Source organism: Hyperoodon ampullatus, assembly GCF_949752795.1.
Source record: "Hyperoodon ampullatus genome assembly, chromosome: 7".
Classification (NCBI taxonomy): Eukaryota; Metazoa; Chordata; class Mammalia; order Artiodactyla; family Ziphiidae; genus Hyperoodon; species Hyperoodon ampullatus.
Window position 1 is genome coordinate 65,164,960 of NC_136920.1, and position 12,963 is coordinate 65,177,922.

Here is a 12,963-nt window from a genome sequence, read left to right on the forward strand (position 1 = left end):
AATTTATGGCTGTGTTGGGTCTTCGTTGCTGTGTGCGGGCTTCTTATTGCAGTGGCTTCTCTTGTTGCAGAGCGTGGACTCTAGACGCACAGGCTTCAGTAGTGGTGGCTCATGGGCTTAGTTGATCTGCGGCATGTGGGATCTTCCTGGACCAGGGATTGAACCCACGTCTCCTGCACTGGCAGGCAGATTCTTAACCACTGCGCCACCAGGGAAGTCCCAAGATTAATGTATTAGTGTCAACTTTATGAGAATGACAAAACAAACTGTCAACTCATTGGATTGCTGAAATGACAACAGAGAATAGAGTACACTAATATTTAGACTGCCAGAGATGGTGAAAGGATTAAAAATTAAAACCAAATGATCTTTGGTATGAAAACAATTCGTTCAAATGTCAAGTGCGTTTAAATATTTTATTAACACTACATGTTGATAATTTTAAAAAAAGATTAGCTCATAAAGTTACAGGATATGATGCTGGGAAAATGAAAAACAGACAAGAGACCTTGTTTTTAAAGATTACTAAGTACTAGAAGACAGGCAGCTTTCAGAGCATTTCTTTCCTTTAGTTTATTTAGAAATATCAGACCAAAGAGATTTCATATTAATAACCTCCTAACCTCTAATCCATGTCTTTTTTTGTGACTTTTTTATTGTGGTAAAATATACCTAACATGAAATTTAACATGTTAACCATTTTCTGTGCACAAATCAGTGACATTTATACTTAACCAGAGATACCCTGGAAGTATTCTGAAAACCTAGTACTTCCATGCTTCAGGAAGTTACAGGCTGTATTCTTCTAATACCACAAACTGATAAAGAGACCTAGCTGTAGACATAATCATTCATGAAGACTTGAAAAGCAGTTCCATTATTTAGGGCCCTCTATTTCTTTTTAGAAATCCGTATCACTAGCACCTAGGTCAAGAAATGGACCATAACCAGCATGCCCTTGTGTCACCTCCCAATCACTATTTCTCCCTCTTCCTCCTCAAAGATTATCACTATCCTTGACTGCTAACAACATGGATGAGTTTTGCCTGTTTTTTGAACAAAAAAGGAACGAATAGAATTTATTTTTTTGTGTCTGGCTTCTTTTGATCAACAGCATGTTTATGAGACCCATCCATGCCTTTGCATATAACTGTAGTCTGTTCATTTTCATTGCTGTATAGTATCCCACTATGTGATTATACTATTTATCTATCCTTCTATTGTTGATTTTGAGTAGTTTCTAGTTTTTGACTATGTAAGAAACATGTTGCCATGAACATTCTTGCAGTTGTCTTTTGGGAGAACATATGCGTTCCTAGATGGAGTAGAATTTCCAAGATACATGACAGATTGTGCACTGTTCAGTACATGTCTAGAAGTTTAGTAGATGCTGCCAGACAGCTTTCTAAAGCTGTTTAACCAATTTACAGTCACACCAGCAATAAAGAGTTCTACTTGCTCAACATTTTTACTAGCATTTTGTATTGCTGGTCTTTTAAATTTTAGCCATTTTTGCAGGTATAAAGCAGTCTCACTGGGACTTTAATTTGTATTTATCTGAAGACTAATAGGTTGAGCATTGTTGGAGGATGGAGGGAACCAAAAGTACCCAGCAAACTGAGAAGGCGTCTTGAGACTAAAAAATCAGACAGGCAGCTCCATATAATTAATGGATCAGTTTATTACAGGGTAACTAACTCATAGGGTGGGATCTAGATCGGGTGAATAATGATCAGGAAACATTCTCAACTGCACTCCAAGCCACTGAGGGGCCACTGGGACAATTTTATAGTTAACCTAGGGTATGGGGGTAGGTGCTTGGAAACAGGATGTGCATTCTCAAGTTAAGAGATATGAATAGGTAACTAGTCTCATGGGTACTGGTAATACTTAAGGGAAGGTTTTCATCATTGTTTGGGGACTAACAGAGCACAGAGGCTACCTGGTCCTAATGATCATTAAACAATATCTATTAACTACAAAGCTCTTGATGACAGAGAAGTGATTCACTGCATAGTACAGTGCTTGGTAGGGTCAGCGAAAGGAGAAACCGTAAGGGCCCAAGATGGCATCAGTTATGCTAACAGCCAACAAGCATCTTTTCAGATATTTATTGCCCACCAGGATATCCTCACAAAAGACGATATCCTCTGCCATTAGTTATTGCCTTTTTACTCTCTTAATGATGTCTTCTGATATATAAGACTTCTTAATTTATCAATTTTTTACTTTCTGGATAGTGTTTTTCCTGTCTTAAATCTTTCCCTACTTCAAGGTCATGAAGATATTCTCCTGTCTTCTGGGAGCTTTTAATTATTATTATTATTATTATTTTTTTTTTTTGCGGTACGCGGGCCTCTCACCGCTGTGGCCTCTCCCGTTGCGGAGCACAGGCTCCGGACGCGCAGGCTCAGCGGCCATGGCTCACGGGCCCAGCCGCTCCGCGGCATATGGGATCCTCCCAGACCGGGGCACGAACCCGTATCCCCTGCATCGGCAGGCGGACTCTCAACCACTGCGCCACCAGGGAGGCCCGCTTTTAATTATTTTAACCTTTTATGGATAGATCTACAGATCAATGGGAATTGATTTTTGTCTATGCAGTGTAAGGTAGAGGTCAAAATTAATTTTTTTCTTGTATGGATATCCAGTACCATATATTGAAAAAAACATATTTTATCCACTGCTCGTAAGTGCTATCTTTATCTTAAACCCAGTGGTTTTTTTTTTTTTTTTTTTTTTTTTGCGTTATGCGGGCCTCTCACTGTTGTGGCCTCTCCCGTTGCGGAGCACAGGCTCCGGACGCGCAGGCTCAGCGGCCATGGCTCACGGGCCCAGCCGCTCCGCGGCATGTGGGATCTTCCCGGACCGGGGCACGAACCCGTGTCCCCTGCTTCGGCAGGCGGACTCTCAACCACTGCGCCACCAGGGAAGCCCAACCCAGTGGTCTTATATGTTGAGATGTTTCTATGTTCCCTCTTTTGCTCCAGTGGTCTGTTTGTCTATTCCTGTGTACATCCCATACTGCCTTAATTACTGTAGCGTTATAAAAAGTCTTGATATCCTGCAGTGCTATTCTATAAGACTATCCTGACTACTTCTAGCCTTTTGCATTTTAGTGTAGCTCTTAGAATCATCTTTTCAATTTCTGTAAACATTTTTCTGGGATTTTGATTGGGACTGCATTGAATCTATAGATCAATGTCTGGAGAAATCACAGTTTTAGAATATTGAATATTCTAGTCCAAGAACATTAAATATCTATTTATTTGTATCTTTAATGATCCTTAATATTGTTTTGACTGTTCCATGTAGAGGTCTTACACATCTTGTATTAGATTTATTCCTAAGTATTTAATGTTTTTTAGTGCGACTTTAAGTAGTATCAGTAGTACCAAAATAACATCATTTAAAATTTCATATTTTAATTATTTGTTTTTGGTACATATATGACTAATTTTTGTATAATGACCTTGTACCAGTGACCTTATTAAATTCACTTATTAATATAACAAGTTTATCTGTTGATTCCTTCAGATTTTCTATGTGTATAATCAGATCATCTGTGAATAATACAGTTTTATTTCTTTCTTTTCAATCTTTCTGACTTTTATTATCTATTTTTCTAGTCTTTTTGTACTTCCTAAGACCTCTAGTACAACATTGACTGGAAGTGGTGATAGTGGGCGTTCTTTTCCTGATCTCAGAGTACAAGTTTTCAATAGTTTACCATTAAGTAATTTTTGCTGTAGGATTTTTTAGACACTTAGGAGATTAAGGAGCTTCCCCTGTATATCCAATTTGCTTAGGGTTCTTTTGTAAAAAATCACAAATATATATTATACTTTATAAAATGCTTTTCTGTATACAATGAACTTAAAACACTTCGTAATTCTTTTAATGTGGTGAACTATGACGATTAATTTTCACTTGTCAAGCCAGTTCTGTATTCTTGTAATAAACTATACTTGTTCATAATAAATTCTGCATGAAATGAAACTTTTGTCATTATGAACCATGCTTTTTTATTGTTAGTAAAATTTTACTTTAAGAATCTACTTTAATATTTATATAGTGACAATAGGTTTTTTTAAAGGTAGTTTTGCACTACCTTTCTATTCACTTTCAACCTTTTTGTAATCTTGTATATTAGATAAAGCCCTTAAAAGCAGCATAAAGCTTAAAAAATTCTGATTATCTTTTTCCTTTAATTGGAGCATTTATCAATTTATAAGTAACATAATTACTGATATATTTGAATTTAAATTTACCATCTTACTCTTTGCTTTCTATTTGTCCCATCTGTTCCATACTTCCTTTTCTCTCCTTTCCTGCATTCTTTTTTTTTTTTTTTTTTTTGCGGTATGTGGGCCTCTCACTGTTGTGGCCTCTCCCGTTGCAGAGCACAGGCTCCGGACACGCAGGCTCAATGGCCATGGCTCATGGGCCAAGCCGCTCCGCGGCATGTGGGATCCTCCCAGACCGGGGCACGAACCCGTGTCCCCTGCATCGGCAGGCGGACTCTCAACCACTGCGCCACCAGGGAAGCCCTCCTGCATTCTTTTGGATAATTTTTTATTATTCCATTTCCTTCCTTCTAATACCTTGAGGGATTTATGTTATTTAATATCACCGTAAGTTCTTTATAATAAGTGTTGTATTAAGATTTTATTTTGTTTCTGACAGATTGAAATGATAAATAATGTCTGTTTTCTCACTGTCAGGTATGATTTTGATAGCAAGCTTCTCAAATAGTGGGACATCACACCTTACACCTTCGCTTACACTTATATACAAAGAGAATATAGTTAGAATGATAGAGTATCAGGAAAATTACTGCATACTCAACAAAATCACAGCCTTTCAGTACTTAATGCAAAAATTTTATTTGTCTCAAATCTCACACTATATTCCCAATTTGTTTCTCAAGTTTAACATTGGTATTTGTACATTTAAATTGTCATTTAAAATGAGATATCTATAGTTCTTTGAGAACAGTAGGATTGAAACTAATAGTAACATTAAGACAACTTTCTAAAATATGTACAAGGCTTACAACTTACAAAGTACTTTCACAGCATTATTGTATTTAATCAAACCAGGAATTTATAAATGCAAAGAATAGAATTTACCTGGAAATGAAAATGATTAAACTTGTGGATGGTAGAAATGTAGTTTTAAAAGATATAAAGCATGGAATAGGGCTTAACAGATATATAAAACAGCAATAGACAAAAGAACAGAAAAAAGAAAATGTGTTCATTTACATTCTTTAAGTAATATCTCCTGAAAAAATTCTAATTAGACAGCATAAGGAAACCCTACCTACACTTGGGTTAGCAAATTACAGCCTGTGGGCCAAAACTGGCCTTGCCCATTTATTTATGTACGGTCTATGGCTGCTTCAGTGGCAGAGTTGAGTACCCTGCAAAACTGAAAATATGTACTATTTGGCCCTTTATAGAAAAAGTTTGCAGACCCCTGACCTATAGCAGATTTTCATCTCTCCTCTCTGCCTGGGCAAATTCTATTCTTACTCAAGTTATCTCAGACATGTTAGAAGAGAGGCAAATGGGAAGAGAAAGACAAATATGGGAAATTCATAAAGCAGACAAAAACTTTTACCATTCACTTTCTGATCTAATATAGGCACTGTTCAGTGATAAAACTGTACTTCTGAGAATGTCAGTGAGATGCTTGCACATGCTGCATAAAAAGTGTCCCTTAAACACACATACCCCTGGACACCTTGCTCCTGTTTTCTAGCATCTCTCTTTCTCTCTGTGCTATGGATGCAAATAGCCCATTCAAGATTCAAATGGAAGGAAGGAAAGGTCTCTTCTTGGACACCACCAACAGACTTACCTCCGGCAAAGTGAATACATCCTGTTGGAGGCAGTGATTCGAAAGTACTCTGGTTTTGAGCGCGAAGAGCTGCTACTTATGGTTCCCAAACCTAAACGCTGATAGTCTCTGAAACAAGCTTTTTCCACTAACTGTTCCATTGTAGATTTCTCCGAAGCCTTCAGGGTGGTACTTGTGGGGAGTTCACTATCATCTGAAACTGTGATGGCAGAAACAGGTTTTGAAGAAATGATATAGCTCAAAGTAGAGGATTAAAAACTTCCTTCTGAAGAGGATCCTTAACCAAGAGAGGTTTATATTAGGGCTAGAGGTGCTATGTATACCAAAATTAAATCATGTAACTTCTCTGAGGAATCATTATGCTTAAACATAAATTAAAACTGTAATAGTCAGGAAATAAAATATCAGGAGCTCAACTAACTCAAAATGTCAGGGAAAGTTACTCAAAATTTCTAAAAACAATATAATTTTGAATTCATTACCCATATTTCTCTGTTTCAGTCAGGCTTGCTTATTAATGTCCACCCGGAGTGATTTCTGTTTAGAACTCTATAGAATAAACACTCATACTTCGTGAGAGACTAACCTGTCAGTAAAACTGATCTCTAACATGATCACTACACAAACTCATCATTCCAGGTTTCAGTTAACTTCAAACAGCATAAATTTTTATTAGAAATTTTTAGATTAAGCAGAAGTTCACTAGTGGGAAATGACCTTTCTTAGGTATGAAGGAGTTGTATTTGGTAGAAGTTATATTTTGTCAGAGGATGTGGTATATATGGGAAACTCCCTCACAATTTTGCAATCGCAGGTTACAGAATCCTTTAAGATTTCAGATGTTGGAAGAATTCCCAATAATGAAGTATTTTAGGGAGGATTTAAAAAGAAACAACATTCCTAATGGGTACTGCATGTTCTAAATAAAAAAAAATTTCCATGTTAAAGACTATCTTTACTTACTTCCCTGTTTATTTTTAAAGTGAGAGAAGTCAAATTAAGCTTTCAGTTTTTCGAAATGTACTCAAAGTTCTAAAGTCAAAGGGAATGATATGGCTCTCTTCCATTAAAAGGAAAAAAAAAAAACCCAGCTTATCTCTATAAGACTTTGTGCTTTAGTTTGTGAACTTCACAATGCAAATATATCATCAGGTATCAGTTTTATTTGTGTTGGCCTCTTATCTTTAGAGGAGCAAAGAGCATTATATAATTTGGTCTTTTGGTGCAATAACTATCATAGAATAAGTTTTTGTTCTGTGAAATCATAAAATCTTTGAATTAGAAGTCAATAGTGATGGGTAGCGGTAGTTTTTGTATGGCTTTCCATGTGACTATGAGAAGCCAGGGTTCCAATAAATGGTCTTTTCACTGCCCCCAGAGGCAAGCCCGTAGATACACATACTGAAATGGAGACCTTTAGCCAGTGATCTCTCTAAAGATGAGGTTTCTTTCTTTAAAGTGTTCTTGTTGTTATTAGTAGGAGTAAAAGTAGCAGCTGTATAATCACTGATTGAATCTAAGAGCCTGAGAAAGAAAAGGGTACAATGGCATCCTCTCTATTAGATCAGATTCTCTCTAGTGTTAATTCCATAAGCATACTTGACACTAGGTTAAGGAATAACTTTTGCTGCTAGTTTTCTGCCTTTATTTTCCTGACTGAGAGTTATCTCAGCTCCCCAGATTCTGCTCTTTTAAATATTTAGCAGGCACTTTTTTCTTATCATCTAAGAATGCCTTCATCTTAGGCCCCCCATTTTGATTAAGAGCACCCACAATGTTCTTACCAAAACCTCAAATCTTCAACTTTGAATATTTAATGCCCTTATTTCCTTATTCTTATTCCACAACAATAACGTATGGGGGACTACTTTATACCTAAATTTTCTATGTAGTGGGGTTTCTTTCTTTCTCCCTTTAATGAGATCCACATAACAGTGGCCAATCAGCTCTATGAATTTGGTAGAGGAGGAATATAACTTAACAAAATCTTATCTGAACAATGGAATACTGGGAAAATAAAAAACTTTTTTTTCCAGTTCTGAGGAGCTGTAAGTGCCTCCCATCTTATTAGATAGACCTAGGTTTTTGAGAGTCAGGTTTAAGTGCAACTATGTCTTAGTCTCTTGTTTTTACTCATATAAGAAGAAAGATACAAAGTTCATTCATGAAGGAAAAACAAGTTCTACATACCAGATATGTCATCCTCTTCATTCCATCCAGGACGGTTCACTCTCTCTTCCACAATTGTCCCTGTCCTCCTCTTCAATAAATACTGCCGCCCAATTGTCATTTTCCCTGCCCTTTTGGCACCTTTCACAATTGTTTTTGAGAAGGTGCTACAAGTCACAAAACCAAAGAGAATGTCAATTTAATATGAAGATGCCACTTATATTTTTTGATACCTACGTTGCTCAACTTGTTCTCTATTCCCACAGCCACTAGCATTGTCCAGACCTTCATTAAGCCTCTCTTTCTTTAGATGACTTTTTATATGTCAGCAGACTAATTTCCCATAAAACACTGCTGTCATCAGGACACTGTTTTAGGCAAAAAGTGCAAGAACCTAGAGTGGGACACAGACTACTTATCATTCCCCATCTAAACTCCTCAGTTTGGCTTTTTGGTCAAGCATACCCCTAACCCACTCTGGTTATCCATGCCACTCCCCCCACCAGTTCCCATAGACCATGCTTGCGGAAGTCCTCCTGCGTAGAAAGCCAGCCTGCCTCCTCCTCTGCTGATTCAAACTCTCTACTAACGCATAAGTTTTTCTTTAAGATCTTGACAATTATAACTGGCAACACCTTTACATATTTCTTAAGTGTTTTAAATGTGTATGTGTGGTGTCCTGCCTTCTGACACTAGAAGCCTTCTGAGATACAGAAGAGTAAAATCATTCCCCTGTTTGAGAGGAGAAAAAATAAGAAACCAGAAATTTGAGTATCCTTTTGAGAGTCAGCTTTAATTAAAGAGAAACTAGGATTTAAGTCATTTGGACCTAAAAGTACTTTATTTATTTAAATGGTTTACTTTTTCTTGCTGATAGAAATTCTGGGTATAGATATCTACAATTCAAAGAAGTAAACAAAGTACCTATTTCCTGAATAATCATATTGAGATGAAGGTTTCAAGTAAGATTGTTTTTGATTATGTTCTTCTTTATTGCAAAGAACAGAACTCCTTTTGTGTTTTCTTGTCATTTGATGAAAGGTAGTAAGGATTCTTTTGTTGTCAAATAGTTTTACCAGACCTTGTCTTTAGTGATCTGAAGTGTAAATCTGAGGGTTATGAGCATGTTTTACATAGCTGTTAGAAATCACAGACTGCTGATATTTCCTAAATTAAGCCTATTGTGAATCACTTCAGGTGTAACTTAAACTCAATGGGATTTTTGAATTTTTTCCAGCTAGAGCTATATCTTTTGTTTTATATATGCAAGACAATTCTAAGATATTTTAAAATTTAAAATTGCTATATCTCTGTTGTAGCTTGACAGAATCAGCTTGATTTTATAGATATATATATATAACCAACCCCACTCTGACAGTTTCTAAACATAAAACACCATACAAAGCTTTGTTTCTTCCATAGAGGGCTGAGATAATGAATATCATAGGCTCCCCTGTGACCCCACAGTGCTAAGATAAGATGCTTGGCTTACCATTGTAATTGCCTAGAAAGCTGTTTAGAAATGACATACTGTCTGTGACTTCAAATCACCTATAATCCCCAACCTACCCCACTTTCAGGCAAAAGGAAGGTCTTTTCTCCAAAATCTGCAGAGTACTCCCTAATATGTAATTTGTACTAGCAGATGCTCAAATTCCAGGTGTTTGATGATGAATGGACTGAAATGTTAAGCCTTATATTTTATCACTAACTGAAGAGAATTTTAAAGCAATTGTTATTTTGTAATAACTGAAATTTAAGTTTCAACATGAATTCCTCAACATTTTCATCAGAAAATAAGGATTCCTACTAAAGAAATATGACAAGTAAATGCAATGCCTGATCCTGGATTGGATCCTGTACCAGGCAGAAAAAAAAGTAGCTGTAAAGGCTCATAAGCAAAATTTGAATATGGAATCTGGGTTAGGTAACAGTTTTATGACAATTAAATTTCCTGGTTGTGATTACTGTACTGTGGTCATATAGGATAATGTCTTTGTTCTTAAGAAATGTATATTGATGTATTTAAGGATAAAGGGGCACTATATATGTAACTCAAATGGTTTAGAAAAAATATATATATGAGAGAGAAAATGATAAAGAAAATGGAATAAAACAAACAACCAGTGAATCTGGGTAAAGGGTATACAGGAATCCTTTGTACTATGTTGTAACTTTTCTATAAATTTGAAGTTATATCTAAATAAAAAGTTACAAAAAAAAGAAAAAATAAACATTCTCATCTCTAGACCAGAGCAAAACTGTCCACTAGGCCTGGATATTAATGAAAACTGAAGTTAGAAAGCGATCAGTACAGGAAAAACGGAAAAGAGAATTTCACATTCTAAAAATGCATCATGAGCAATGGACATGATTGTTACATATATTGATGCTGCTGTTCCATAACTCCTGAGCTTGGTTCAATGGGTGTGACAAAACAGCAAACAAAAAGAACAGTCACATATTGACCCAAAAGATAGGTCACTTCGCCTGACAGTCAACTATGGGAGGGCTGAAATGAAGAAACCTGTATTCTTACCGAAAGGAAGTGTTCTTTTCCTTCTGCTTGGGTAAAATTATTTGTGGGGTAGTTTGTCCAGCAGCAAAAGCAAAGGTGGTAAAAATGGACTGAGGATAACGAAACTTCATCAGCTGTTTCTTAAAGATCTCTACTACTTCTGGACTCACTTCTTCATCAAATGCTACTTTAATCAACTAGGGACAAAAGAAATTAAACGTATCAGAAACATTAAGGATTTCCAGATAGCTTCCCCCAAATTACTGAAATAACAAAAAAATAATAATACTAATGGCAAGAGTTTCGAAGTTGAAGGGACCTTGGATATCATGCAATAAAATTTAAAAATTTCAAAAATAAAAAAGGCTCAGAATGGTTTACTTGTTATAGGTGGTTAGCTGGCAAGGAAAATCGTGTATCTTGAAGTTGAGTTTCTTTAAGACTATCTTTTCCCAATTTCTTTTCATTTCTTTTTTTCTTTTCTTTTCTTTTTTTTTTTTGGTTGAGCCACACGACTTATGGGATCTTAGTTTCCTGACCAGGGAATGAACCCAGGCCCTTGGCAGTGAAAGCACGGAGTCCTAACTACTGGACCGCCAGGGAATTCAAGACTATCTTTTTTCTATGATGGGATAGGGAAATTAACTTATAGTGGCTGGAGTAGGAAACATGTCCTTCTCATTTATTAACTGTTGGTTCTAGATAGGGAATTTGGCCTAAGAAGGTCTCTTCCTACCCAGAGATCCTATAAATCTAGGAAGAAAAAATTCAGTTTGACTAGAATCCTAGCCAGTAGACCCATGCAGCATTCTAGTTTAGAGTCCTTTTGCAGTTGGAATAGTGAAGAAATCTCTAGGTCAGTGCTCTCAGGTGACCAGAGAAGGTCTGGGCCTAGAGATCAGCAGACTTACATTTCACACAATTAGCATATGGAGGTACTAGGGAGGGCTTCTTGCCTGGAAGGAACGAGGCAAGAACTGGAACCCTGCAAATCTGAGAAGTCAGAGGCAAGGCAGGAAGAGTGAGAAGAGCACAATGTCACAGACCGAGAATTATAAAAAAAGTAAAACTAAGAAAAGATCACTCTTCCAAGTGTCTGGTTTGCATCAATAATTTCACAAGTTCTGATACGTTCAGAGCTCCCTGAAAAAACCTTTGCTTCATCAGGGGTTACTTAGAACCTTAGACCTAGCTGTAATTCTCAGAGCTCTACCTCTTCCACAGAAGAGCCACAGGGCATTTCCTTCTGAAATAGATCCCAAGAGATGCTTTCTGTCTAAAGACTTTATCAAACACAAACTGAGGTAAGACTTGGCACAGAATATGAGTCAACTGTGTGTATCTGAATTTCTAAGATCACTGAATATCGACAGATAATCTATTATTACTCTGAGTTGACTGCAGGGCTCAGGAAATGGAGGATTAAATCCAATACCATTCAAGAGTTGACTCAATCAAAGATTACCCTCTCAGACCCTCTGATTCTCCTCATCCTCTAACTCCTGGCCATATGATCAAAAGAAAGTGGCCATGACATCATTTGTAGAAAACTTTTAAACAGCAGACGAATGGCTCCCTTTCTTAATACCTGAAAAGATGCTGATGTGATCTGCAGTCCTTCTTGCATGTTCTGTTGTAGCTGGTTTTGCATTGCGATCTTCTTCTCCTTGGTGATGGAGGCAATGGGAAAACTTCGCACAACTGTCTGCTCACCAACTACAGGAAGACAGGGTACAGACTAAGCAACAGCTCTTTACAGCTCATTTAAAAAAAAAAATAAATTTATTTATTTATTTTTGGCTGCATTGGGTCTTCGTTGCTGCCCGCGGGCTTCTCATTGTGGTGGCTTCTCTTGTTGCGGAGCACAGGCTCTAGGCACGCGGGCTTCAGTAGTTGTGGTGTGTGGGCTCAGTAGTTGTGGCTCGTGGGCTCTAGAGCTTAGGCTCAGTAGTTGTGGCTCACGGGCTTAGCTGCCCTGCGGCATGTGGGATCTTCCCGGACCAGGGCTCAAACCCGTGTCCCTGGCATTGGCAGGTGGATTCTTAACCACTGCGCCACCAGGGAAGCCCTTTTCTAGAGCTGTTTTCTAGAGTCTCTGTGCTCATTTCACCAGCCTCTGCCGGAGAAATGTGTCTGGAGAGGACAATGTCTAGGAATGCAGTGAGAGAAAGTGCCACGACTCTAGAATCACATTCATTAATTTTGTTGCATGGCAATTCATTCCTGAGAAACAATCCTTTCCCAGAGTGAAGGAACTGTCCCAGCCTGCCAGTCTTCATTCTAGTTCCCCAGTCTATTATGTGCCACACAAGATCATCTGGTTTAAGGTATCTTAGAGGAAGGGTAGGTTTTATACAGAAGAAAAGAAGTATCTTCAAATATTTAAAAGACATTTATCATATTTAATGTAA

The 12,963-nt window shown here is 37.3% G+C and overlaps 1 protein-coding gene across 6 annotated transcripts in view; it reads right to left on the reverse strand.

Annotated features, from left to right (window-relative positions):
- SBF2 (SET binding factor 2) overlaps positions 1-12,963 on the reverse strand; it is a gene marked incomplete at its 3' end in the record, with an annotated part of 467,309 nt that overhangs the window by 50,121 nt on the left and 404,225 nt on the right. For all 6 annotated transcript variants that reach the window (XM_079707414.1, XM_079707413.1, XM_079707411.1 and 3 more), the window contains 4 exons: positions 12,141-12,268; positions 10,574-10,749; positions 8,056-8,201; positions 5,866-6,064 (listed from right to left, as the gene is read on the reverse strand). In XM_079707414.1, the coding sequence (XP_079563540.1) occupies positions 5,866-6,064; positions 8,056-8,201; positions 10,574-10,749; positions 12,141-12,268 (649 nt within the window). The remainder of the gene's footprint in view (positions 1-5,865; positions 6,065-8,055; positions 8,202-10,573; positions 10,750-12,140; positions 12,269-12,963) is intronic.